General features: G+C 38.4%; 1 protein-coding gene across 5 annotated transcripts in view; it reads left to right on the top strand.

Annotated features, from left to right (window-relative positions):
* NFIA (nuclear factor I A) overlaps positions 1-27,334 on the top strand; it is a 349,943-nt gene that overhangs the window by 157,535 nt on the left and 165,074 nt on the right. For 4 of the 5 annotated variants that reach the window (XM_074376373.1, XM_045512652.2, XM_045512658.2 and 1 more), the window contains exon 3: positions 25,559-25,624. The exons of the other annotated variant lie outside the window; for it this stretch is intronic. In XM_074376373.1, coding sequence (XP_074232474.1) covers positions 25,559-25,624 — 66 coding nt within the window. The remainder of the gene's footprint in view (positions 1-25,558; positions 25,625-27,334) is intronic. 5 annotated transcript variants of the gene reach the window in all.

Raw genomic sequence — 27,334 nt, 5'->3', positions numbered from 1 at the left:
GGTGTAGCTCAACCAGTAGAGCACATGCTTAGCACGCACCAGGTCCTGAGTTCAATCCCTGGCACCTCCTCTAAAAATAAATAAGTAAACTTAATTACCTCCCCCCTGCCAAAATAAATAAATAAATAAATAAACAAACAAATAAAACCAGTCACCAAGTCTTTCTTTGCAGAAGATGCACATACTGCAGTCCTAACTTAAATACCAACTTAAACAAGAAAACTTGACTTTAGGTGTGCTACATAAATATTTAATGATTATTTCCGGGGTGTTACAAGACACTTTTAAACCATTTAATTATAAAGATATTAGTAACTAAACAATTGCCAATTAAAACCTCCCCCCTCCCACTTCCACGTTTCTCTGTGCATACTCACTCTAAATGCTCATGGAGAGATGGCATTAAGGCTTTAATCTGACCTTAGTGATTTTACAGATATAAAGGTAGCATTTCATGGTCCCTGAAGTGATATATTATTGGAAGAGCATTCATATAATTTTGTTTTAATTGATTCTGACTCTTAAGTATGCAACCAATCTGTGTACATCTCCTTTTAATTATTTATCTGAGCTGTGAGAGAGAAGAGGGTTATCATTTGGTGGTCCATTCAAATACCTTCAAAGGAAGGCATCCATCTTTCATATGACAGACATGCTGAAAGGGGTAAAACAATATATTTTATTTAATAATTTCAACTGATATTCTTTATGGTGCAAGCCGTTTAAAAGCACAACTTATACAGGATGCTCAGTAAGTATTTTTTGATTAGAAGAAATGGCCACAAGAATTAAATTTATGTAATTGAGGAAAAAGGCTAAAACATAAGAATATGATAAATAAATGAACAGATTCTTTTCAGAAGGAAACCAAATGTTATAGTTAAGATGAACAATGAAGTAATCCCACTGTAGGAAAATTAATTCAGCCAACACATTTATTAAGTGTCTTCTGTATGCTTATTATGGGAAGTGTGAAAGGGGACGTGGAGGAAATGTCTCAAAAATGAATAATATTCATTACTATGTTCCTGTTGACGGGTTTGAGTACACAACATATACGAGTGAAATAGTGAATTCAAGGAAAGTTGAATTGGAATGAAGGGTGAAATTATCATGGATAGATACCTACTAGCAGAGGCAGAAAAAAATAACACTTCTTTTTCTAGGAAAATATTTATAAATTATATTTGGTTAGCACAAATATACAGAAAGCATATGGAAGTTTTCAGTCTATTTTTATAGAGTTTGTAAGTTGCTGGATAAAATGTACAGGTTCTTGTCCTAATCCTTTATGTTGGAAATGATTGTTTTTTTAATTGGATTGCTTCTTTGGAAGAAAGACAAAGAGTACATTGCTAACAGCTTCTGGAGGCCATTTTCAATATTTGTAATAATATAAGTGCTAGAAATGCACTTCCATTTATATGCAAAGGCAATAATGCCTTCTGTAAGCACAGAGTCTCCGTAAGACTTTTATAATATTGTCTATTTAAATGCAAGCAGACAAAAATTATTTTTAACTTCAGATTAGAGGACCAACTCCATCTTTCTCCTTTGCAACTTTCTGACCACTCTTTCAGATTCTGCTCCCCACAGCACTTTCAAAGTCTCTTTTTGTTTTGCTTAAAAAAAAAAAGGAATGTTTATTTCTCCAAGTAACACATCAGTTCTATAGGACCTGGGCAATGTGTGTCATAAATATAATTTCTATATGATTGGCTCGATTTTTCACTTACAGCTAAGATGTCTGCTAAAGCCCAATGCTTGGGAATGTTTGTGTTGAGAGGTGACTTAGAATTTATTCTCTTACTCTTAAGAGTACCTCTGATAATACGGATTTAACAGCTCAATTATTGTGTTCTATTGTCTCTATATAGGTATATACATGAAGCAGACTTAGAAGTTAAATGACCTATATCATATGTTTCTTTTCATGATTTGAGTTTAAACTTGACAATGTTATATACATGACCAGACAAAAATTGAAATTAGAAGAAAACTATGGGTCAGTTTAGTGCCTATAGAAATGTACTTTAGGATATTGAAATATCCCATAGAGCATTATGAGAATAAAATGGCTCTTTATCTCTTTTCTAAAGCCAAGTCACGACTTTTGCTTTCATAACATGCCATTGGAAAAGACATTATACAAATATTTTATAAAATCGTACCTTGAAAATTTTTTTCCTGCAGGCAAGGAAGTATGTTTAAAGTTATGGACATTACTAGAGGATGATATAATTGTATTCAGTATAGAAAAACTCATTGAAAAATCTGTGTGCATTTGGTTCACTTGAGCTGCAGGTTGATGAAACCTGTTTCACTTCTGGATACCCCGTAAGTTCCGGACGCCTCTTTCTGTCTTTCCTATGTCTGGGAAATCTGCACACAACAGAGAGAGGTTGGAAAAGACGGAGAGCTTTCATTTCCCTTATTTTCACTTTTGTTCCATCCCTCTGTGCTTGTTCTTTGTTTAAATAAACTTTTGTGGTATGTCTTTCACACATCATTGCTCCTTGCTTCAAAGGCTTCCTTTAATAACTTAGCCCTGGCTCACTATCTTTTTGCATATGAAATTGATTTAACTAAAAGTGTGTCTTTGTGTGTGTGTGTGTGTGTATGCACGTCAACACGCAGACACACGTCTGTACAAATAAAAATTTCACTGGAAAGGAAAGTCTGTGATCTCTGGTTTACTTTAAACACAGACGGATAGACAGACAGACAGACACACACACACACAACTTGTTGAAGTGAGAAAGCCTAAGCTTGGGGTCAGTCTATTTTTGAGATCCAGATTTTTCTCTTAATGCTGTCTCAGTTTCCTCAGCCTGAGATAAAGACAATAATATTCACTTTGCAGAAGTTGCTGGGAAAGTCACACACGTGTAAGTAACTTAGCTCACAGTGCTGGCCGTTATTATTATTTTCAGGCAGCTGGTAAATGCTTGCTGTTACCATCACCATCACCATATATGAGCATAAGTGACATATTTATTGGGGGGCTGATAATAAGCAAACTGATAGTAAGCAGAAGGTTGATGTTAAGGTTTTTTGTTGCTGAAAAATTGATCTTAAGTACAGTCACATGAAAAGTGATAGTTATATTAACATGAAAATAATAAAATATTTTTAAAAGACAGAATTATCTATGTGACTTTCAGTTGTCAAATCAACTTATGTTAAAATGGAAATTAAAAGTTTTAATGTTTTTAATTTTTTGAAAAATGTTTCACTAGTCACAAATTTAAATAAAAAAGAAGTAATGATAAACTGACATTTGTACAAAATAACAAAATAGAAAGTTCATTTAGAATTTGAAAATACTATATGAGGAGCTAAGCTGTCCAATTATTTTTCTTGTTCTTTCACTACATTCAGATCAATTTAAATATTGTTTCCTATAGTAGGTGGGTAGAGATACCAATTCAGTTACCATTATACATACAGTAACTCTGAGATGTTCTAGCTATTTCTTACATTATTAGAGTTTAGAGCTATACCAGGATGCTGGGACAGATATCTTTTTCAATCTTGTGTCCCACCATCAAATGTGATGTATCAAACATCAGTGCCTTCTCATAACATCCAGTCAACGACCATTTGAATTTTGTTTTCCTTGGGTAGATGCTCACAGTGGAAACTCTGTGTTAACCAGCTTGCAAGATGAATCTACTAAGACTTTTTCTTTTCTTTGTAACATCCCAACTGATACCTGGAGTCGAATGCTGATGGCCAGCAGTTCCTTTGCTAGCACATCGTTTTTTAAGCACTTTTGTTTTCACTAGTTGTATGTTTACCAAAAGTTAGTTGCATTATTCCCAGACCTGTGTATACTAGTATTATTGGCATTGTTACTATATAATTTAAATTTATGTGATCTGATGACATACAACTTCAAAATGGGAAAGTTTTACTTATGTGAAAATAAGCCAGTGCTTTGGAAAGACTTACTAGAGGTGACTTACAAAAACTTCTGTCAGATTAAGTGTGGGTGAGATGTCTCAAGCATAAAGAGAAATTTGTAAAAATATAAAAGGACCCTGTTCCCAGATTATTTTAGAAGTATCTTCAGATTCTCCCTTCACTTAAAAAAAAAAAATGAAAATCTTACATGATACGTTATAGGTGTGGTTTATTTAATATACTGCAATTAACAGACATTAAAGTTAAGGCCTTAGCTCTGTATGAAAAGATTGGCCAACAAATGTACATTTATGTCTTTAAAGTTAAAATGTTTAAGGGGTATATGTCTCACAAAAATTATTTTTATCTATTTTTTAAACTAACCAATCAACTACTGGCCCCAACAATACTGGATAAGGATGCTTCTACTCTGTTCTTGTTCATAATCTTTTCAGAGGTTTAGAGATGTTCTGTTTTTTCCTGATAAGATAAAGCAGAGGGAATTGGCAGATGGGATTCATATCTTGGGATATGAGACTTGTAAAGGATCAAGACCTGAAATTATTATGTGGGAGTTGATATGCTGAGGTTGGTCTAGTTATGGAGTTCCATTAAAGAAAAAATAATTCAGCATGTCCAGGAGAGGTTCCGGATTGTCTGATTATAGACTTTGGATGGTAGCTTAGTAGACAACATGGCGGTCTAGCTGGCAGAAGGTGAGTGTCCCAGAAGTTGAGTAGAACCTAGATAGAGTACACAGGCAGGTGACACTAAGCCGGGCCGGTGGTTGGTTAAGGTGGAGTTTACCTGTTGGACAACATGGCACAGATTGCTGGTACCAAAATCGAAGCACAAGGTCAGGGGCTAGGGGACACCTTAATGCTGAGGCCCATGGTGAAGCTGAGCTTCTCAGAGCCCCTCCTGTCTCCTGAGGATGGATGTGCAACCAGATTGGGACTGTTATGCAGTTGGACATCAAATGGCTTACCTGGGCGTAGTAGAGAGCCAGGTGAGGACTTCAGGTGTTCAAATAGGGAAGAAAATAAAATAGCTCTGTGTCTGTCTTCGTGAAGACAAAACCAGGAGGCGAAGGACTGAGAGTTTTCCCACAGAAACTGCTGTTTTTGAAAGGACCATGGAAGACGCATCAGCCTCCAGTGTTAGACTAACTGTATCTAAATCAGGTAAACTCTTTGTCTTTCACTGTTGTTGCTGTTGTCTGTCTTGGCACCTGCCATTGCCTGGCACCGAAAAAAGCAATGAAAGATTGTTGGCTAACTTGACCTGCCTGGATGGCATTTGTAATTGACATTCATCCATTATTAAAGCAAGTATAGGCATTATTATTATTTTAAAAAATATCTAGTTGCTATTTTTGTAAATGTGGAGGTCTGTCTGGCTGTTTGGTTTCTGCTGGTGGTGGTGCTGTGGTGTTTTACAGTGGGGGCATACCTGTAGCTCAGCTAAGGTGTTTGAGTCAGACTTTATAAGCATAAACGTACTTTGCATGGGTTTATTTCATATGTATCAACTTACGTCATCTGTGGCACTGAAAGTGAGACTGTAGTTCCCAGAGCGCCGGGACAGTTCATTCAAAGGCTAGCCCACCTATGTTTATAGTAGTTCTCTGTAATATAATTATAACTAATTTCCACTGTTGTTTTTGGAGAAAACTGGAGACTATAATTATGTGTTAGCACTTTTTAAACAGCTCCCTTCATTGTCATATTATTTTAAATGGGCTCTGTTTTAAAATAACCTTTCATGTTTTGATTGCAAGAATATAGCTTACATGGGTCTGTAGTTAGCAAAATACAAGGATCTAGGAAATGACAGAGCATCAACACCGCTCTAGAAGTATTCTTTAAACATTTCTAGCACTGCCCTAGGTTTAAAGGGGAGGGCAAGGGGGAAGCAGAAATGCCTTGTCCTTTAACAGTTGATCAGTCCTGTTGGCTAGGCAGGGTATCACACGAATAGCTAAGCCCCCATGTGGAAAAAAAAGTCCGTAGTCGTTGTACAAATGTAAAAATGCTACACTCGAAGCCCATTGTGTTTCATTTTTGTGGTCCCCTCATAGGAGTCTCGGAGCAGAATTAGAATAAAGTCCCATCTTCCAGAATTAAGGGCAGCAACACCATTTTATCTCTTGACAAATGTTGCCCATATCATCCCCAAATGGCAGATATGCATATAGTTAGTCATCTGGACACACCCTTCCTCTGCTCCATTTCATTGCCATATTAGTAATAGAATTTTAGTGTTGATTTAAAAGACAGTCTGCCTTAAAGCAGATTGCATAGTTTGCACACTGTGAATTGTAATTAAAGTGTAAGGGGTGCTTATTATGTCAACAACTGGCATGAGAACCCCTGAGCAGCAGGTGACCCAGAGCATGTGACGTTTGTGACAGCTAGGATCCCCTTTTCACTGGCTTAGCAATCTGAAAGTCCAAATTGAAAGAGGCCCAGAGGCTGTATATTTCATCAGATCCCAGGGGAAGTGCAGGATACAGCTTCCTTCTGTTTTCCTGGGAGGTCGCCAGAAAGTTTGTAGAGCTCTGTTTCTGTCAGAGGCTCAAAAGAGAAAAGAAAAAGCACACACAAAACAAAACAAAACACCATACACACCACAAAACCATCCACCAATCACCCCCAGGACCATAAATTTGACATTTCCCACAGTCTCTCTGAGACCACAGTGTTGCTACATCAGCAGAATAGCGCTCGCTTTGAAAGGTTTGAAAGGAAGGCTCCGTGTTCTAGCATTTAAGAAATGTTTAATCTTCCATATGCGGTGACTGTTTTGATACAAACCTAGGAAAAATTATCAAGTACGGATATCATATGATTTGCTTGAAAGTACTTCTGCATTTTGCATTTCACTCTCCTCCCCGTCTAGCATGGGGCAGAAGTCCAAATTTAGAAAGACGAAACCACACGAATAAGAAAGGAAAGTGACCAGGGAGACATGCCATATGCATTTCACCTCTGACGGTGATGGGTGAACGATTTGAAATGTGGTCACACGAAAGGTCTGCTTTTTCAGGAGGCTCAGATCCTTTCAAAAGTAGATTTTTATAGTATTTGATAGTGGGTGTAGACCCCCATTAAGGTTTTGGTTTGGGTGGAGGTTTTGGTCTTTAGTCATCTTGGAATCTGACTGGCAGTTGCCGGGGTGAGTGGAGAAGCTGTATCTTTTCTTCACTCACATTGGATGATAAGCTTCTTACTGTCAGGGAGTTTCCATATCACAAAAATGGACGCTATGGGACTTCATTGCTTAACTTGGGTAACACAGATCTTTTGGAAGTTGATTTTTATTTGGGACTCAAGCTTCCTTTTGAACTGATGTGGCAGTTGCTGGTCTGCTCTCAGGAAGACCAAATTTAACCCCAGTAGGAAGTATTTCTAGCCCTTTAGGTACCTGGCATACTTTTTAGTCCCTAAGCGTTATTAAATTTAAATGAAAAAATAAGAATTCTCTTGAACCCAGACTCCACTTTTTCTGTGTGTTTTATTTTGGGGGCGAGAAAGGAGGGTTAACAAGTCACTTGTTTGTATGCTTGTGCGTGACTGCGTGTGTGCTTTTACGCTAGCCTGGGAAGAGAACCACAAGGCTTGAGAGAAAAAGATGCACCGTTTTTATAAATTTGGGAATAAAATAAAACCTTCCATCTTCAGGGCTGCATTCAAAATTGTCATTAAGGGTCTGCTGGTTACTTTTTAAATTATAGTCCATCTATTTTCACAAATTTGCAAATAATAATTTCTTTTTATTTATACTTTTTAAGGGCAGTTCCTTTATTCAGCCAGAGAGAAATCCAATATCCTTAGCAGAATTGTACCTGTTATCCAGAGAGATGAGAGAAGAATAGATTGAGTCGGCGGGGGTTGTGGTGGAAGTTTGTCTGTCTTTGCTACCTAAGTTTATTAACTAATCACCAGTTTCTGTAGCAATATAAGCATAGGGTGCAGAGGTTAAAAAACTGTCCCTCGTCATGAATTTTCCAGTTTTTACTTAGCTCCTCAGTGAAGCTTTTAATTTTTTTCCTCTCATTATGTTATGTGAATCCTACTTCCTTAATCTTTATTCTTAGTTCATCATCCTTTATCATGTTTCCTTATCTGCCTTCAAAGTCTGTATTGTATTGTTTCATCATCTGTACAAAATTACATCACTTTGTGAATATTCTACACATAGTCTGTTAATATATAGCACTTTATATAAGGTGAATGTATAGAAGATAAGCTATTTTCAGAACTTTTGGCTTATTTTAGAAACTGCATTCTCAACTTGAGGCCAGGTTAAAAAATAAAAACTTAAGGGTATCTGAGATTGTGCCTACATCAGGCCAAATCTAAAAGCTAAAGACGATGTGGCAAACAGGCCACAGTTCCTATCAGAATTGGTCTTCAGCCTGACATTTTCAACACAGTTTCAATATCTATCTTCTGAAACGCATGCTAGAATGAAAACCTAGAAGGAATTTTTTTATATTTTATTTTCAGTGATTGAAGTATAACTTCTGATGTCCTTTTTTAGATTGTTGTTTAAGGGACTGCTGGTCTTGACAGAGGCTTTACTGATACACTAGTCCAAACATGGTTCTGGCCCTCCTTCACATGCTTAGTAAAGTGTTCTTGCTTTCTGATACACATCAAGGAGTCTTCAGTAATTATGCAACTAGAAATCTGTCATCACATACTGCAGGAATTTTCTAGAGAAAGGGCCTAAAAGAATTCATATTAAACAAAATTTGTTCGCTTCACCTTACTCTTTCTACTACATATGATAGGAAATGCTTTTAAAGACTTTGGTTCCCAATATATTTGCCAATAATTGTCAGAATTGTCTCATGATTTGAGTAATCTGCTTCCCTTTTAAATTCTAATTTTTCATTGGTTTATGCTTCAAATATTAAATTATGTAATAGGATTATTGCGGGCACTAGACAAGCCATTTGCCCATCTCTGATAAAGGAAGGGAAATCTCTCCCTTGTGTGTAGCCATTGCAGGAATTTTAGCCTTAATTGAAAAACCCAACTTGTCTTCTAACTGTACTTGGTTTTTGCTGGGAGATGAAAAATATATAGGCCTTCTCTGGGATAGCCCTTGCTTTAAAGTCCTTCCCAGATGAGCCCCTTTGCTCTATTCTTCTATTCAAGGTCACTTATTGAGCATTTACTATGTGCCAGCGTTTCTTTAGGTAAGCAGGAGCTTGCACCCTCAGGGGCTGACAACTCGTGGGGACGCAGAGGGGGATCCACCAGACGGAGAAATGAGGTAGAAGCTGAGCCCTGTTCTTAGTAACCAGGCCGGAGGAAGCCAGAGGAAGGATGGGTTAAGTCTGCCAAGAGGAAGGGGAAGGAGCCCGTCTTCATCCTCTTCTGCACTGAATTACCTTCTAAATTCAGGACCGGGATCTGTGCTGTATGAGTATGACTCACAGGCGTGGGGAAAGAACGCAGTTACTCTCTGTGCCTAGATGGGGTGTTGACAAAAACAGAGGGTACGAGCAAAGCCAGAGCTGTACAAATTGACTGAGATCTTCTTCAAATATTTGATAGAAAGCTTTGGGTCAAATGTTACAGTTTTAATTAATGCATTTGAATGGCAGCTGAGGGTTAATACACCCAGTGGGCAATTGTCCTAGTTATCAACGTCTTGTTGCTGTACAGTTGAGAATAGTAGTATGGGTTGCTTTGTGCAAGACCACTGGGTTAATTAAAACTTGCAGTAGTCTGTCATTCATTCCTCAGGCAGAGGAACTTTTGAGTTTGCGATAGATCATCCTGCGTTGCAGTTTTGCTCTTTAAATTGAGCTCAGGTTGAGCCTCCGGAAAAAAAAAATCAAGAAAACAGAAGAGGTGAGTTTTTTAACTAACGGATCAATCAAGGCAGAGGGCCAGTTTGAACCACTCAAGCCTTGGGCATCTTTCACAGAGATGCTCTGTGTTCACTTTCGGTGTTCTGTCCTACTTGGCTTTGCTTCTAAGGACATGATGTCTGTTTTCCATTAATTTCGCAGAAAGTATTTATACCCATTTATTTTCTCAAGAAACTTTTCAAGCAGATCTTGCAGCGTGGTGAGGGCCCGTGTTTCTCTCTGCGTTGGTGCCGTCCTGTTCTGTGGGCTGGCTTGCTGCAGAGGGTGACCGGCAGCGCCCAGGCGGGCCAGCTCACTGCAGCGTCGATGGGGGGAGCCCAGGGCTCCTGAGATTGCCGTTCACCGCTCTGTCTCCAGGGCTCAACAAGACTGCTGGGCACACAGTAGGTGCTCAATACACATTTGCTGGCTTTATCTGTGGCATGATATGCTGACTAAATGATTAGAGTCTATGATTACGGAATTTCAGTTGCGTTTGCATTTGCCTGGTTGCTCAATTTGTCATATTTGAATCAGCCTATGTCAACGCTTCCCAAATTATTTCAGCTTTATCAATGACATCTGAAGTTTACACTGACTCTTTTGCAATCGTTAGTTTCTTGGGAGGTGCAGTTTTTAGGAAAAAATGATTTAGACTTCAAGAATTTAGGAATTTGGGGGGAACACTCGAGCTCATTTACTTTAATGGCCTTAAAGATGGGGGAAATGAGACCCAGGTTTACGGAGCTTTTAACAATCGATTCTGGATCCCAGATTTCCTAATTCTGAACCTCGTGTTCTTTCTTTTTTTTTGGATTTTAAGCCAAATACCTTAAAGCTTTTCTTCTCTGTTGCTCTCACTTTTGATCTCTCATTTGTGAATACTCTCTTTGGACCAAACAGGGAATAATAAAGTTCTCCAGGAGAGGCGAGCTCAGAGGTGAATTTCACATGGAAACGTTACAGGCCTGCTGCAAGGTGCAGCCAACAACAACAAAAAAAAAAGCGAGCTGGCGATCTGCCTTCCATGCAAAGGTTATTTTCCTTATTACAACAAAACTAATTAGTGGATTTTCTAATGTAAGAAAATGTTGCTGTTCGTAAAAGTTTCCTCTGTGCCAGAAAGCAGATGGTGGCAGTGAACAGTGTTTTTCTTTTGCCAGGTTTTGTATATGCTTTCTAAACCTGCAAGAGATTTTGCTTTTCCAGATTCAGATTTCTGATCTTTTTTATTTTTAAACAGAAATAGAAACTTATATTTAAATGTACTTGCATCATGTGGTCTGTTTGACATATCATGGTTACTTGAAAATGTTGAGTAACATTTGATGTTCTGTATGAATTTCTTCTCTTGGGACTTTTTTTTATGTTGTTCTATACTTCGTCTCCTTTCGGAAATCCAGAGGCCATGCCTTGAGAGTGCAACAGTAGGGAGTTTCGATGGGGTTATGAAAAGCAGCGTATGAGGTTTTCTATATGTGGAAATCTTTTTTATATTTTGTTTTGTTTCGCTTCCAATTACTGTGTAAATACCAGCTTTTCTCAGTAAGGTTCCTCAGAGCCTGCCTCTTTTCCTGGTGATGTCAGGGTTTGTCTACAGTTTTGAATAATTCATTCCCCTGTCTACTGCCGGTGGGATGTTACTCTCTTCCTGTTAATTTAAAACTTTCTTTTTGCCTAATTTTTTTTTAAATGAAATTCCTTCCCAGTATGTTTATTTAAAGTCTCCCTGGTGAAGTCTAAGCGTGTCAGTACAATACCAACATGGCAGCGTTAAAACAAAGCGCTTTCTGATTTTAAGACCAGTTGGGAGAATGCTTGACTGCAGTAGTGTAGGTGGGAAACTGTTGTGTATGATAAAGACTTAGGACTGTGCTGACTGAGACTTTAGAAAATTTCCCCTTTCTGCGGGACTTCCACTGAGAGGAGAAAAGGAAATCATTAAATCGTTAGATGAGTTGTTTAAAGTATAGAATAGAAGTGGAAAACCAGCCCAGTTATCTTTTTTTTTTTTTTTTTTTTTTTGGAGATCATTTGGGTAGACATAACAAGAAAGAATTGCCCTAAAGATACTAAATGGAAAAGAACTATGAAAATTCCATGCTGTTTTTGGAGGTGATAGCCAGATTCAAAGGAGATAACAGAGGGCCTTCGTCCCTTCTTTTGTGTCTTTCCCACGTTAAGCTTTGCTGCTGTTGTTCCATCCGTCCCTCAATACAAGCCTGGTAATTCAGAGACACTATGCAGGCTCTTTCTTCACACTTACTTCCGGACAAACTCTGATTTTTTTTTTTCACTTGTAACTTTTCCCATGTCTGTTGCAAATAAAATTTCCCATCTCTATTGAAGAATTGCTATTTCTGACCATTGTTCAAATGATGCTTCTCCTTTTGTTACTGCGTGCTTTTTTCTTCCTGTTTGCTCTTTCTTCTTTTTCTTTGTCCCCCCCCCCCCACTTCTTTGCTTTTAATCTTCTTTTCTAACAACCAAAAAAATAAAATAGGACAGGGTATGGAAGGGCCATAGAGAGATTTCAACCAGAAATGATTTAGTCACTGTTTATTCTTTGCTTATCTTAATACTGTAAATCTGAAAAGACAGAGGTGATACTGAAATCACTCTGAACCACAGGTTAGGGCCTTGGCTGGATGAATGCTGCAGAGGTTTTAACATCGCTCCCTGGAGCCCAGCAAGGACGGGGTGTAGGCGTGAAGGGGTGATAACGGGGCGTGATCCCAGGTAGAACTGCCGGGTTTTATTTCACACGCTGGTGCTCCCGCTTCCCTGTGAACTTGCACTTGCCCGAAGGCTTCCACCGTGACCAGAGAGTTATCATTTTCGTTAAATAGAAAACAAACAGATAAGCCATTTCCTATTTGTAGAAATCTCTGCCTCCTCTCTCCTCCCCTTCTAGACATAGGAAAGTGTTCTCATTTAGAGAAACTCCATGTTACCATCACTAGTGGGGGTTGGGGTGGGGTGGGGGCAAGTAGCTACTCTTAAAAAAACAAGCACTGTACACTTTAATAAATGGTACACAGTTGAATGAGTGGAATTCTTAGTCAACGTCATGAGCTACCTCAGAACTGAATACCTTGCACACAGTAGGTGATCACTAAATGCTCGATGAACTGATATAAGCTTCGTCCCCTGAGAATTTCTAATTACTCGCCATCCTTTAGAGTAATAATGATTCTTGAAAAGTGCATCAAAACAAAGCCCCAGTCACCTGCTTAGACCTTTTGGTGAGGAGCAGCTGTTGAAATAGTTCCTCTGTTAGAAACTTTCCAGAGAAGACATGACTTTTTTAGATCAAAGCAAATCCAGGTGACAAATAAGGAACTTTAAGCGCATCCTGAAGATAGTTCATTTGGCTAATCCTCCACGAACTATTACTAGGCATTGTATGAAGACAGTTTAATTTTAGGATTATTACTAAGCAAATTACTTTTCCATACTGAGTTAGACTGAAATGGAAAATACTTACCCCCCCCCAACATAACCACAGAAGAGACTGTAGACTGCATCCTAAAATGAAAATGAAAATGACGGATAAAGAAAACTTTAGGTGAAGGTGATGGTACCAGATTGGGCATAAGTGGGTAGGACCCCATGATCTGTGGTGGATTTCTGAAAGCTTTTCTGGATTCAGAGCTACATAAATGAATTCATGCGTTTTAATTATCTGTTTTTTTTTTTTAATGTAGGGTGTTGGCAGTTTTCTCATTTGTATCAACTCACACATTTTTGAAATTTTATAATCTAGTATCATTTTGGTTATAGATTAAAGTTCACTGACTAATCTTTTTTAGCATGTTTAACGGCTCCTTGATATAAAGATACAAGGAACTTGATGGTTTCCAAGTGTGGTTCAAACATCTGAAGCACTTGAGATTAGCACCATGTGAAGAAATTTTAAAATATTGTACTGCAATTAATTTTAAATAACTTAGCACTGCATATGTCAGGGAGAAAGCCATGATAGAATCCAAATGGAAACTCCTAAAAGTGAAGTGATTCAGTACACTTAAGTCATTTTATCCATCATGAAGACACAGAATACATGACTATTTCTACCTGCAGAAGGCTTGGGTGAATTTCTGTAGAATCAGCTACCCCTTGAACTTTACTGTGATGTTATGGAGAGTCTGAGGACTATTTTTTGGTTGACCGAATTATAGCTCCTTATATTCATGCATATTTGTTAAAAGTTCAGAAGTCAAGTTATTAGAGAAAAGTTATTGTCCATGTGGAAATTGAAAGCACATTATTAAAAATACATTTTTATATTATATATTGTAACAACACAGGGATTAGGGACACCACACAGTCAAAAATCCCTATCTAGTTTATAGTTGCCACTCAGTGTACACGGTTCCTCTGTATCTATAGTTCATCATCCACGGGTTCAACCAACTGTGGATTGTGTAGTACCGCAGTGTTTACTGTTGAAAAAACTCCGTATATACAGTGGACTTGCACAGTTCAAACCTGTGTTGTTCAAGGGCCAACTGTATATATAAATATATAATATATACATATGTATTAGAGAAGGTATAGCTAAAGGTTTTTTTTAAAAAGTATTGTCTGCAATCCTAGGACCTAAATCTAAACTCTACAGATCCTAAGTCTAAATTCTTTAAGGATACCTAATTCAGTAGCCCCTAAAACACTTCTGGCATTCTGGGTTACATGATGGACTAAGAAGTAAAGAGAAAATACCATTTATTGGCTTCTGTAGTCAGAATTGGCCAAGTCACTGAAGATAAACATTTATAGTTCTTAGTAGCATATTTGTGGTCATTTATAAGGTAAAGAGGAGACAGTCTTTGACTTATAATGACTACTGAACTCATGTTATTTATAAGTGTACGTATGATCAGCAGCTAATATCACCCCGTCCCTTTTGATGAAATGTGGGTCGCAGCCTTGAATGTAGCCAGAAGACCAACAACTGGATTGCTAGTGATCTGTTTCACGCTAGAACTCTAGAGTGGGAAAGAACCTTGACAGGATCCAGAACCCCCCTCATTCTGGTCCTGAATCAAGGACCAGAGAGCCAAGCCTATGAATCCCACAGGGTCTGTTCTCACCACATGGGATATACCACCAGCCAGTCATGCAGTCTCCCCAAAGCCAGAAAATTCACCCAGAAACATCTGTTGACATCTCCCAAGAGAGGACCTATTGTATTTCATGGCCCCAAAAGAGCTGTTTTTGCACCTTCCGATTTCAGTTCCACATCAACAAATATCTATTAGTACCTATGTATTCCAGATACTGTGCTGCGTAGAGTAAAAATAATGAGGCAAGAAATAAAAGTAAGTAGTCAATGTGATTCTTCAACCAGTTTATACACTTTAGAAAATCTGCTTCCATGCAGTGCACAGTTAGAGTTATAGCTCCTATAATTTACAAGGCATTTTAAATCATGCCATTCAGCTCTCATAATCTTGGAGTCGGGCATTTGGAAGATGAGTAAATTGAAGTTCAGAGAAGTGAAGGGGCTTGCCCAGTTCCACACAGTGAATATAAATGACCAAGGAAGGACTCAAACCCAGGTTGTCCAATGCCAAATCCTTTGTTTTTCATTGTACCATAGCTACCTGTGTTAAACTGCCATTTCTGCTAAAAGGACACCTGGCCAGATTATGAGTAACATGAATGAAATTACTTCTAAGGAGGAAAAATCTGATTTTTAAAGACCACTTTGATATTTTTACACCATTCCCAACAATGATGATTATGTGAAAATACAGCCCTGTTTTTTTCACTTGAAAGGACTCTGCCTACACTTTGTCTACGTCTTACTAGAAAAGTTACTCCCAGCCGTTCCCACCAACAGTCAGCATCCAGGCGACTGTAAGTTCTGTTACAAGGCTACAGTTATGGTACAGGACTGACTGCTGCCGACAGCAAGAGAATAAAAGCCATTACAAATGTGCACAAAAACGTGTTGCTGTACATGAATTTCACTGGGAGCCAGGACTTAATCAAGAGGGGACGCCACAGAGTCTCAATTTTATGGCCATAATCCTGACTGAGAGCTCCTTGAGGGCAGAGACTTGCCTTTTAAAATTTGGTATCTCCAGGTGCATGGGGTGACAGGGAGATAGATGCATGGATGAGTGCCATGAGTGAATGAATGGGTGGAGCAGGCCCACAGACGAGGTAATTAAAAGGAGGCAGTGCTGTTTCAGGGGAGCGAACCAGTATCATTTCCTCCTTTGGTTAGGAGTCGCAGTATGAACGTCGCTAACAGGGCAGAATCCCAGGCTTGTCCAGAATCTCCAGTTCTCTCTCACCACTGGTGGAACTCACGGGCACGCTGACAGTGCTATTTTCTCAGATGCTTCAGGGGAAAAAAACAAAAAAAAAACCAAAAACCCAGAAGAAGGGAAAAAAAAAAGAAAGAAACAAACCCCCAAAACTTCCTGATTTACCTGACCACAGACACCCTTAACCTCCTCATTAAGGTGCCTGCACTTTTTAGGCACATGGTTACAATGCCATGTTCGTCTTCTTCTTTGACAGCATTATTTTCTGGTTATGGCAGTGACAGGGTCCGGTGATTTATTTGTGAGAATTTGGCCATGTAGTCAGTGGATTGAAATCTCTTCCACCATACTTTCTCCCTGCCTCCCATCACCCCCCCACTGCCCCTGCCACCGATTCTTAATTCCCTTTCCTCCTTTTTTCTTTTCCAAGCAAGAAAATGTCACAGTAAACCCCACCACCTTGTCATCTAAAGTTCCATGGGAGCCTTAGCTCTGGGGGTCTTCTTCTTGAGGCCTTCACCTTACTTTTAGACAGTTGTCATTATCTTTGTCTAAAGGTCATAGCTAAATTGAATAAAAGGAAAGCTGTGTTTTCCTGTCGATGCACAAAGGCAGTATTGACTTCCCTAATCCAGTTTGCTGAGGGGTGAGAGAATTAAATTAGATATCTAAGCACAGAAATTGAGAGCCTTTGAAAACACAGATAAGGAGACAAGACTGTATTTTCCCCTTTCCCGGGAGCTCTGGGCTCAAGATTTTGCAGGTGTGTCATCTGATCCATGGCTTGCATCGATCAAAACTGTGCCAATGCATATTTAATTAGCAGGGGGACCCTGGATGCATTAGAGCCATCATCCCCATATTGAATGGACTGTCAGACTTTCTGCACACTTCTCCACCCCCACCCTCCCCCCATCCCGTGCCCCCTCCCTTGCCTCCTTGTTTGGGAAGCTTCTGCATTTTGTCTGAGCAGCTAAAAAGTTTCTTTGTTTTTAGCTGCTGATGCATACAGCACCACTGAGGAGAATACAAACAAGTAGAGTCCTAAAGTGTTTATTTTGTCTAGGAAGACAGGCTCAACCAATTTGATGCCTTTGGTTAAGATTTTCAAACCCTGTAGAAAACCGACCAGAAAAATGAAAAGAAATACGCTATTCAACTCTTCATGTATAGATTTTTTTTTTAAAGACGTCAGTTGTATTAGGATTAAAAAAAAGAGGATCCCAGGATAAATACTTCAATAGCAAAATAAATAAATACTTTTCTATTATGATAGAAAAATATTTTCTTTTAAAAACTCCCTGGTTTTGATCATTAGGGCATGTTAGCAAATGTTTAATTTATCAATCCAAATTGTATGGTAAAATTCACCATTTTGTCCTGAGTCCATCATGCCATTAGGCAATTCAATGAATGTAGAAAAATGATTTAAGATAGAAGGTGGGCCAAAAGTTAGGGTTGGTTGTATTTTTTTAAGTTTCAGAGATTTCATAGGCGTGTCTATTGGTGAGGATTCTTAAAGTGATGGGAGGCTTGGAGTTCTGCCTCAGACAGGTTATTTCATGGGATTACGGTCACCGCTGATTTTCACACAGGTTACAAAGCCTGAGTACCCAGACAGAGTGCAGTCTGATAAACAGATGTAATGCACCAAGTCTGGTTAGAATGAAGAGCAACAGACTGTGAGCACATATTTAGGACTCATTTAAACTCATCAGCATACTCTAGCTCATAGTTCTCTGTCTCTAGTCTACTTTCGAGGTAGCTTCTTGCTGGTACAGTAACAGGGAATTTTTTTTTTTTCTTTCTTTGCTACAATTTGCTGTGGAGACTCATGGGAAATTCATTTGCATACATCTTGTTACAAAGACTGACTACTTCCTGGCTTAGACAAAGTGTTGCCTGATAAACAGACTTAACACACAAATGTCTGTCTGGAATAAACAACGGCAAGCTGAGATTTACATTTCCATTATCAGAGGTAATCTCTTTCCCAGTATATGGGAATTAAGAACCTTTATTTTAAAGCCAGGGCTGTGATGCTGATGTTTTAGACCAGAATCATGTCACGTGTGATTTTTTTAAAAGAAATAAAACATGTATATGGATGGGAAGATTTTTGCAGAGGTAAATGTACATTTCTTTTGGGGGGACCATCTAGTTTCAAAACAGGTTTTTCTTGCATTATTTTATTTGATGCACACAACAGTTCTATTCAATTAGGCAAAACAGTCATTAGTGTCCCCATTTTACAGATGAAAAAACTGAGATCCAGAGCAGTTAAATTATATAGCTGCTTTTATTTTTTAGGACTTCGTCTTTGTATCATTTCTTACCCTTTTCAATAGTGAAATATGAATGCATATTCATACTAACTGAACTTACATAGCATGATTAGTCTCAACAGAGGTCTTTTTATTACTTTAATAAATTTTTCTACAGATGTCCAGGTACATGAAAATAATGGATATAGACTATAAATAATGCATCATTTTCATTTGACACATTTGCTTTTATAGCATGAAAGTATACAGGGAAAGTTTTTACTTCCAGTTATGTAGATGACTATAAGTAATCTTCAAGTACATTTTCTTTTGTTTAAGAACCCCAAGGATTTACTGTTAGAATGAATTTTGTTGGTGGAAAAAAGTGACTCAAAAGGGAAATTGAGCCCAGTCCTGATATGCAGTAATGTTTTAGTCATGGCTTTTTAGGCAGGTCTTTGTTTACACATGAGTGGGTGGGAAACCAAGTTGACTTAATAATGTTGAGTTCTGAATTGATCAACAGGTCACCATCACATGTTAACACAGCTCCTGTTATGAGAAAAACTAAATTTGAAGTGGTTACCTCAACCTTTTAGTTTATTTTAGTCATAGATCCTTGTCAAAGAAAATAGGAGAAATTATAAATTTAGTCAAAGTATCGTGCTGGTATTATCTTTTATAATCACCACTCTCTTGCCATTGACTTTCATTTATAACTTCACTGAAAAAGCTTGATCATGACTTGAAATCAGGCTCATACAAAGGCTGAAGGTTTAAAGAATGAGTCATTTTGTCTTTACTTGCAGAGTGACTGAATTGGTCATTTCCAAAGCTTAGAAATGATCCCCCCGCAGTGTCATAACACAGCAATGGTGACACCATTTTCCTTTTTTCTCAGCGCGTTAAAGCTGCTGTATCATTCCACAACCTCCCTGCGCACGTAGAAAAATGACACGTTTATGAGTAGGTGATAAGACAGTTGAATCACTCCTCAACCTAAACAGTCCTGACTACACAGATGGGCCTGGAATACCAGCTTTAATGCCAAAAAATCTAATTCCTGCAAATTTATTATTTCCCAAATTCTTCCTCAGAAAGGCATTAAAAAAAAAAGTTTCAAGAAGGAAAAGGGTAGTAACTTAGATTATGCAACACTTTTAGATCCGGCCCTGAAAATGCCACCCGCGGGAGTGGCTCAGGGGTGACCCCTGGCGCAGCTGGCAGCCCCCAGGGCGGTCTGGTGGGGCCCGGCCAAGTCACTGCTGCCCGAACACGGCCTTCCCGCTCCCGCTCCGTCTGAATACGGATTAGAGGAGACGAGGACTAACGTGTGCAGACTAGCCTGGTCCTTTTGGAATCGGGCTTTTCCCCCTGCCCCGCCTCCCCATCTCCCTTCCGGTAAAGAAGGATTTGCTGTGCATACCTTGATGACTGCGGTTACCAAGCACACACGCAACTCGAGCTTTACTGGGAGAGTTAACACAGATCAAATTTGGCATTTGAAATACGGTAAAGATAAGACTTGCCATGTAAAGAACTGTGGAGCGTTTCCGTTTCCAAAACTAAGAAAACTTTGATAGTATGACTCACTTCAGAATTTTTTTTTTAAAAAGTAGGGTATTGTATGTTAATTTTTCAGTAAGTAGTCCACAGTTGCCTACATTAATTGACATCAAATATTGGTTTGGTGATTCACTGAGCTTAAAGGATTTTATCCAGTCTCTGAAAATGCTGGTGATAATTGAGTATTTTTGGTGGTCCAGGTTTAATGATGGTATTACAAGTTTCTGTTTGTTCTTTGCCAGATGGATAACGTTATATGTAGCGGATGGTATTGTATTCATCAGTGTTTACTCGTAAGCTGCAAATTGTATATACATCTGTGCACGTGTGCAGTGACAGTCTATATTCTCCAAGATTTTAAAAATCTTTCTCACACCTCAGTTTTTAAGGTCATGATGATACTGGGGAAAAAAATAGACGATATTCCTAAAGATTATTAAGTATTATAATAATATTTCTTTTGTAACTGCAGCTGTGAGACTAATAAGCAAAATGTGACTATCTTAGCCATTTTTCTAGACTTCCTTACTGTAATAAACATCTGATGATACTGAAGGACCAAAATAGAGTAATTCTAAGCTTTATACTACCAATCGGATGTAGAATCATATAGCATCATGGATGTAGAAATATAAATCTTAGATTTTTTGGCTTGACTCTTTTGCAAACTGCTCATCTTCCCAAACCTCCATAAGAAAAAAAAATCTCCCTAAATTTTGAACATCTTTAAGGGCTACCATCCTAGAGGGTAACTGTTTATTATATTCAGAATATAATCACCCTGTTCTTTAAGATTTTCTTTTACCCCAGGAATGTTCCTAACTCTTCATTTATTTTCAGGAGAGGAGTGTTCCTTCCTGGCTTTGCCTTTCTTTTTCACTCTGTAAACAACTGCATCTCTCTTAGGCAGCATTTTCACTTTCTTTCACTTGTTTCCGGATGCCTTCTGATGTCTTCATATCACCTTGTAATTTGGGAGGTTTAAAACTGGACACAAAGTTCTGACAGAGGCTTTTCAGACTTCATCTTTAGCCAAATCAATATGCCAGTAGGGAGGTTGAACTTAGGCGAAATTATTTTTCTAGCAGAACCAGAATTTGTACCCTTATGGTCCATAGACTTTTGTTGATGCCGTGTGGACGGAATAGGAGCCACCCTGGTTTGTGTCGGGGTGGGAAGGGTGCCTCCCTGCTGCGGGCTGCTCTCCCGTCCCGTTGTCAGCTATTCAGGGCAGCAGGCGTTAGGATTTGGGGGCCCTTTTCGGGCATCCGAGTATGGCAGGGTTCTCTTATCTTTGTATTTTTTGAATCTGTGAGATATTTCTGCCATCCATCATTTTAGCCCGCACACACTTCTGGGGGGGCCTTTTATGTGTCTGACACCATCCTCAGCTCTTATTATTCTGAGGAGCCTCTTGTGGTGTGTCGGCCAGGGGATCAGAGGAGGTGATTGTCTGCAACTTCTAAACACTGTGCAAAATTTCCCACCCACGAGCCAAAGGGATGGGCCTGCCTCCCTCTCTCTCTTCTCTCTCTCTTCCCTTCTCTCCCCCGCTTTCCATCTCTCACGTCAGGCCCCACGAATGGGGGTAGATATCAAGCAGAAATAAAGAACTTTTCTGCCCTCCTTTTTCATTTTACAAGTCCCAGTCCGCTTTTAGGTGTGAACTTGGTAGGTTTTTCCGTCACTGGCAGTGGTTCGATGTTAAAAAGTTGTTAAAAACAACAAGTGAAAATTCATCTCTTTAATTCAGCAGCTGTCAAAACCCCGGCTAGGGCCAGGGACCCTGGAAGGTACTGGGGATAAGACCAGAGTTAGGAAGTAATTCTTTTCTTGCAGAGCACAAATTCTCATAGGAGGTGATTGAAAAGTACCTTAGGACTTGGTACAGCATAATGCAAGTCACACTGTAAGAGACATAGGGTCAATGAAAGAAGGGCCAGAGAGGAAGAAGTTTAATTCTGGGTCGAGCACAAGGGAGATTTAACAACATCCATCTCTGCTTCATGCCCAGAGAACATTGGAAGTGCTGTCTCTGTTTCTGCCTGATCCGTTTCACCGTATTGACATGTTTTTGTCATTCTTTGCCATCCCCAAGGGGGTATTCTCTGAGGTCCCATGCTAAAGGGTGCTGAGCAGAATTGAGGTTAGGGGAACTGGATATGTGGATAAGTAGCAAAGCCAGTACGAGGTTCCTGTTCCTGCTTTGCACAAGCTTATGGAAGCAGAGGCCAGCATGCAGGCATTAGGATTTATTTTATTCCTTTCCCCAGTGATTATATTGATAGTGAAATATCTTTGTCTGAGTACTCCAGCAATATAGCTGTAGGCGCCATAAAAATGCATAGATAGATGGCTACCAGTTCAATTAAGAGGTCTCAATCCAGCCTCCTATATGAAAACCTTGTCTATTTTAGGTTTAAATTTCTGCTCATAAAATTTTTAGAAACCAAAAGAAAAATTGCTTCTCAAGGTTAGGTTGAAGTCTAAGGTTCCTTAAACAAAAAGCAAATCCCTAGACAGAGAAAAGAAATTGATAACCCTAATGTACTTTCTCACAATAACATTTCCAACTGCATCATTTAAAGACATTTTAAATAATATTCTCTTTATTGGAATATACAAATCTTCTGGCTTTCAACCAAGGAACCAGAGAAAGGCAATGCTATGGGGGGGCTCAGGTCCTAGAAGGGTGTCCAGTTCTAGGCAGGTGGGTGTTTTTCCTGGGGCCTCTTTCAGGTGGTGGGAATTAACTGACCATGTGATAACTGTCCCCAAAAGTAAGATGTAAAGTTACCCTGGCTTCTGACAGGTCTCTACCAAGTATGTAAAAGAAAAAAGGAAATTAATTGTTAACCTTCATGATGGTGTTTTTTTAATGCAAATGCTTAAGAAAGAGATCTTTCATTTGCATCAATTATGTAAGGGTGGAAATTTGTAATTCTGGTTGTCTGATTGGCTCCATACTTAGCAGCATCGGTGACCTTTTGCAATACCAGAGCAAGTGTACGTGCCTCCTCAGCACTGGGACCGGGTAATTTTGTTCCTCGTTGATTCAAAAAAGAAACGGCATTAAATGGCCCATGGTAGAAAATAATGCTTGAAGTTTTTTAATCATTTAACTTTTCTTGTAGATCTTTGACTTTGCCTATCCGTTAAGAGGATGGTGTATTTAAGTATGCAATCCTCGGGTCAGTAACAGTGTCTCCAGCTTTTGAATAAAACTGGAGAAATTAAATTCCGTTTTCAGTTTGGCTAGATGCCTCCTCCAGTGTTTGTATCTGAGCTTTCACAAGAGAGCTGCGGCCCCTTTCAGACCAACTCTGAGCTATTTTCCTGTCGCTCAGTCGTTTGCTGTTTGCTTGCTTCTTTTTCTGTGGCTTGGAATTTTAAACTTTCTTTGAACATACCTAGAGCCATCTTTTGTTGCTGTTCGTGTTTTCTATAATTATGCTATCTTTCTGTAAATATAGGGTGGCGAAGCAAATGTAAAAGAAAATTTAAAAGAGCAAAGAAGTCCACTTTTAGATTATTAAAACAATTTTTTTGATCTCTCATTATTTTTACCTTAATATTAATAGGTAAACAACAGAAAAATAATTGGCTATGGTATATTTAAATTAATTGAGATAAAAATTTTTTTTTATCTGTTCACAAAGAAGCGATTCATCATAAAGATATTACACCTAGAAAAAGAACATCAGCCAAGCTATCATATGGAAAGTTGGGTTTGCTAGTCTGGTTCCAAAGAAAATGTTCTGTTTGGCAAAATTTTTATGTATCTATTTTGGGACATGATCAGGAAGAATTTTAACTTTCCCTAAAACAAACTTAGATATTGTCTTTAATTTTAATTGTGGATATTAATGGCTTAAAATTTTCCAGTACAAAAATAATGAAAGAGTATGCCTTTCTCCTAAAACATGTTGAATTACTTCTAAGAATATTTAATTTGTAATTTTTAATGGCAAAATTAAAGGATATTCTCCTAGAAAAAGGGAAGGTAATTATGCCATGTTTTAAAATCATTTGCTATAAAAGTAATATTAAGTAATATTAATTTATGGAGTTAAAATTTAAAATATGGTCCAATATAAATTTGCATTCCAATTTTCAGTGCAAACCTTGTATTTAACTTTGTGGTTCATTCTGAAGGATTTTCTAAAGTTTTTTTTTTTTTTTTTTTTTGATTTATAATGCTTTTTGTTTGTGTCTTTACTATGGCTGTCATTACATTATGATAAAAGCTATCATTTTGCCAGACTTGAATAAAAATTTAAGTTTTCACATCTTTTGCTATTTGAACTTTTGAATCAGCTTAAACTGTTTGTTAGAGTCACCAGCTTAAGAGCATCTGAAAATTTAAAAATAGACGTTTTAAAATAGTACTTCCCAATAATTAAAATCTTCATTTGCCTAAAAGCAGGGAGTCTTTCTAAAGTAATAAATTAGTGCTTCTCGACCTAGGGTCACTGGTAGTGCTACTTCTTTTTGCAATATCTCCAAGAAGGAGGATGGAAAAGCTACAACTCTGTTGAAACAGAAGTAATATTTTTCAGTTTAATCCCAGTTAAGTGTCATGACCTTTTTGGTCTTGCACTGAACTTCTTGCTGAAATGTGGTCAAATTTCAGACAGCCTGTCCTAACCCTATGAAGTCAAGGTAAAGTTTGGATCCAGGTTTTCCACAAATACAGAGGTTTTCTGAAAATTTTTTGGGTTTGTTTTCCGATAATGTTATATACTGTTTCAAGTCACAGAAAATGCTTTACATAAAAAATTCTCTCCTCGAAATATTTTGCCTGATGTTTGTCTCCTCTTCCCCCGACCATGTCTGCTTACTTCCAATTCTGTGAAATTTTTTGATCTAACTTAATTTTATCTCATTTTAAAATTAAATGTTATTTTATTTTACATGATCCCGTTTAAAGTTGAATGAATTTTTTTTTAGTTTAAAAATGATTGTATTTTTAAACTAAAATAATAAATGAAATCCAATAAAGGTGTACAGGAACCTACTTTTGCTCACTTTAGGATCCTTCGGGGTCTCCCAAATGTGTCAGTACTGGAGAAAGATAATACTTAGAAACCAGGCGAGAGGTGTACCTTTCAGAAAGACGTCTTGTGAGTGATCCTGTTATTTTAAGTAAACGCGCTACAGTATTAGAATTCTAGTATTTAATGCTGTTAGCCCGCCTAGTCTGTTGCTGTAATACAGAGCTAAATATCAACAGAACTTGTTTCTGTTGTTTGGGTTGCTTTTATATACCAGCTTCAAAATATGTTTTGACACTTTATTATGTTCTGAATCAAGCTTCAGATGTGTGTAATGAAGGATGAAGTCTTTATCAGGCTCTCGTGTATAAATAATGGAGAAGCGCAGTTTGGAAATGGTCTCTCTGTAAGAGGATGGTTTCTGAAGAGTTTCGAGTTATGATCTGGCACCAGCCAAGCGCCGCTGGAGGTGTAAACAGAACCGAGAGTCCTCTCTGAAGGCGCGGGTTGCTGCTTTTCTCCCCACCTTCTTTTCTCTCTCCTTTTTTCCATCACCGTGTCATTTCTGTAACGTTCTCGTTCCTAGTTTACATGCTGAACCTTTTGAGAAAGTCTGGCACCTCTGATCCACTTTCCCTCACAGACCCTGTAATTTTTGGCTGTATTTTTTATGTTTTTCAGATTCAAGTCAATCTGAAAGTCCCAGCCAGCCAAGTGACGCTGACATTAAGGACCAGCCAGAAAATGGTAAGTTTAGTTTGGGACTCTGGTTGCTGCTTTGAGAGTTCACAGTAGCCAGCACCCAGCCAAGTACACGGATTTCGAGGTCTGCCCTGTGGGCGGCCCCCAGTAGGAACAACTTTGAGGACTCAAGTTTTCTGGGTCATTCTGGCAGCCCCAGACCCTTCCCCTCCACCACAAACCCTGGAAGAACCTTAGTTCCCCAGAAAGTTGATCACTATGAGAGATGGCGTTGATTAACCAGATCAGAATCTTTTACAGAGTAAGTGAGGAGCCAACGCCTTTTCATTTTAGTTCCTTTTAAGGTGGCAAGTGACCCATGATCTTCTTCACTAGTGACTTAAGGTTATTGACGGTTAAGTATTTGTGAGGTCTTTATCGAAGCCTTTTCGAAGCCTGTGCTAATTGCTTTAAGAAAATGACCTCTGCCTTTGAAGGCTTTTCCACGTTAAATTGTCTAAAATAAAAACAGTAAGGGTACATGACAGCATTAAATTCATCAATTGCATAAATGTATAAACTTTCTGTTGTAGAAACTTGGTTAACGTAGAATGCACACTTTACATATGAATATGATAGTATCCACTAAAATATTAAATGTGTGGTGCATTCCAACTATGGAAAAGGTTATCACAGGTTAGAATTTATCATTGACTGAAACCATCAGTTTCAGTAAAAACCGAGACTTGAACCAGCAGTATCCATTATATGCTAAACATCGTATTATGTATTTTCACAGATACCATCTCATAAAATTCCAAAGTGCTCCTTCTTGGTGATAGAACTGAAGACTAATGAGAACTTGACCTTGAGGGACCTTTGAGGGGAATTTGACACTGTGATTAAAAGCTCAGGCTGTCGTGTCAGATCTGCGTTCAAATTCTGCCTCTACTATTTCTTACCTTTACAATTTTGAATAGATTATTTAACCTCTCAGAGTCTTTGTTTGTTCTGCATCTAAGAAGTAGTGTGGTAATACTATTACCTACATGTTGAAGAATTAAGTAAGATAGTATGTACAACATACTTACCGTGGTATCTTCCATAGACTTTATACTAAAAAAAAGTTGGCTGTTGTTCAGTATTCCTTGTATTATTTTTCTAGTCAATGTAATCCCATCATTCTTTGTTTTTCACTTCCTTAGACTGACCTCATTCCTCAGGGCTCTCTTCTTTCTGTTGTTCTTTATATCTTTCCGTTTTAATCTCCAGGATCTTTTGGAAGAGATAGGTAAACTGAATTATGTTGGTGTTGGGGGGAGGAGGATTGAGTTTACCACATTAGATATTCCTATCACTGATTTCTCGGAATTTGTGTCACTTCCCGAGCCTGGGGAATTCTCCATAGCGTTGCTGGCCTCCCGCATTAAATATAGACGCTCTGGCTACCCCTCTCCTCATCCTGGTATTTTGGTGGTATTTTCCTCATCAAAGTTGTTTTTTTTTGAATCAGGCATTAAAAAAAGAGAGCGCGCGCGAGAGCGAGAGACCTCTGTAGGCTTGTTTTTAGTGTCATAAACAGCTACGTCTTACTTTTTGTTGACATTTTCAAGAGTGATATTTATAGACTCGTTTCATTCTTTATTTCCCACTTGACTTATAGGTGATGCCTTGTATGTTTCGTTTTTTTTTTTTTCATACGTTGTATTTATATAAAATCTGCCTAAAGTTGCGTCCAGAGATACTGGTTTTATTCTCACTTTTCAGACCCGGTGG

This window comes from Camelus bactrianus, chromosome 13 (assembly GCF_048773025.1).
Source record: "Camelus bactrianus isolate YW-2024 breed Bactrian camel chromosome 13, ASM4877302v1, whole genome shotgun sequence".
Taxonomy (NCBI): domain Eukaryota; kingdom Metazoa; phylum Chordata; class Mammalia; order Artiodactyla; family Camelidae; genus Camelus; species Camelus bactrianus.
Note: the sequence above shows the minus strand (reverse complement) of the source record. Positions and strands in the feature narration are given on the sequence as shown.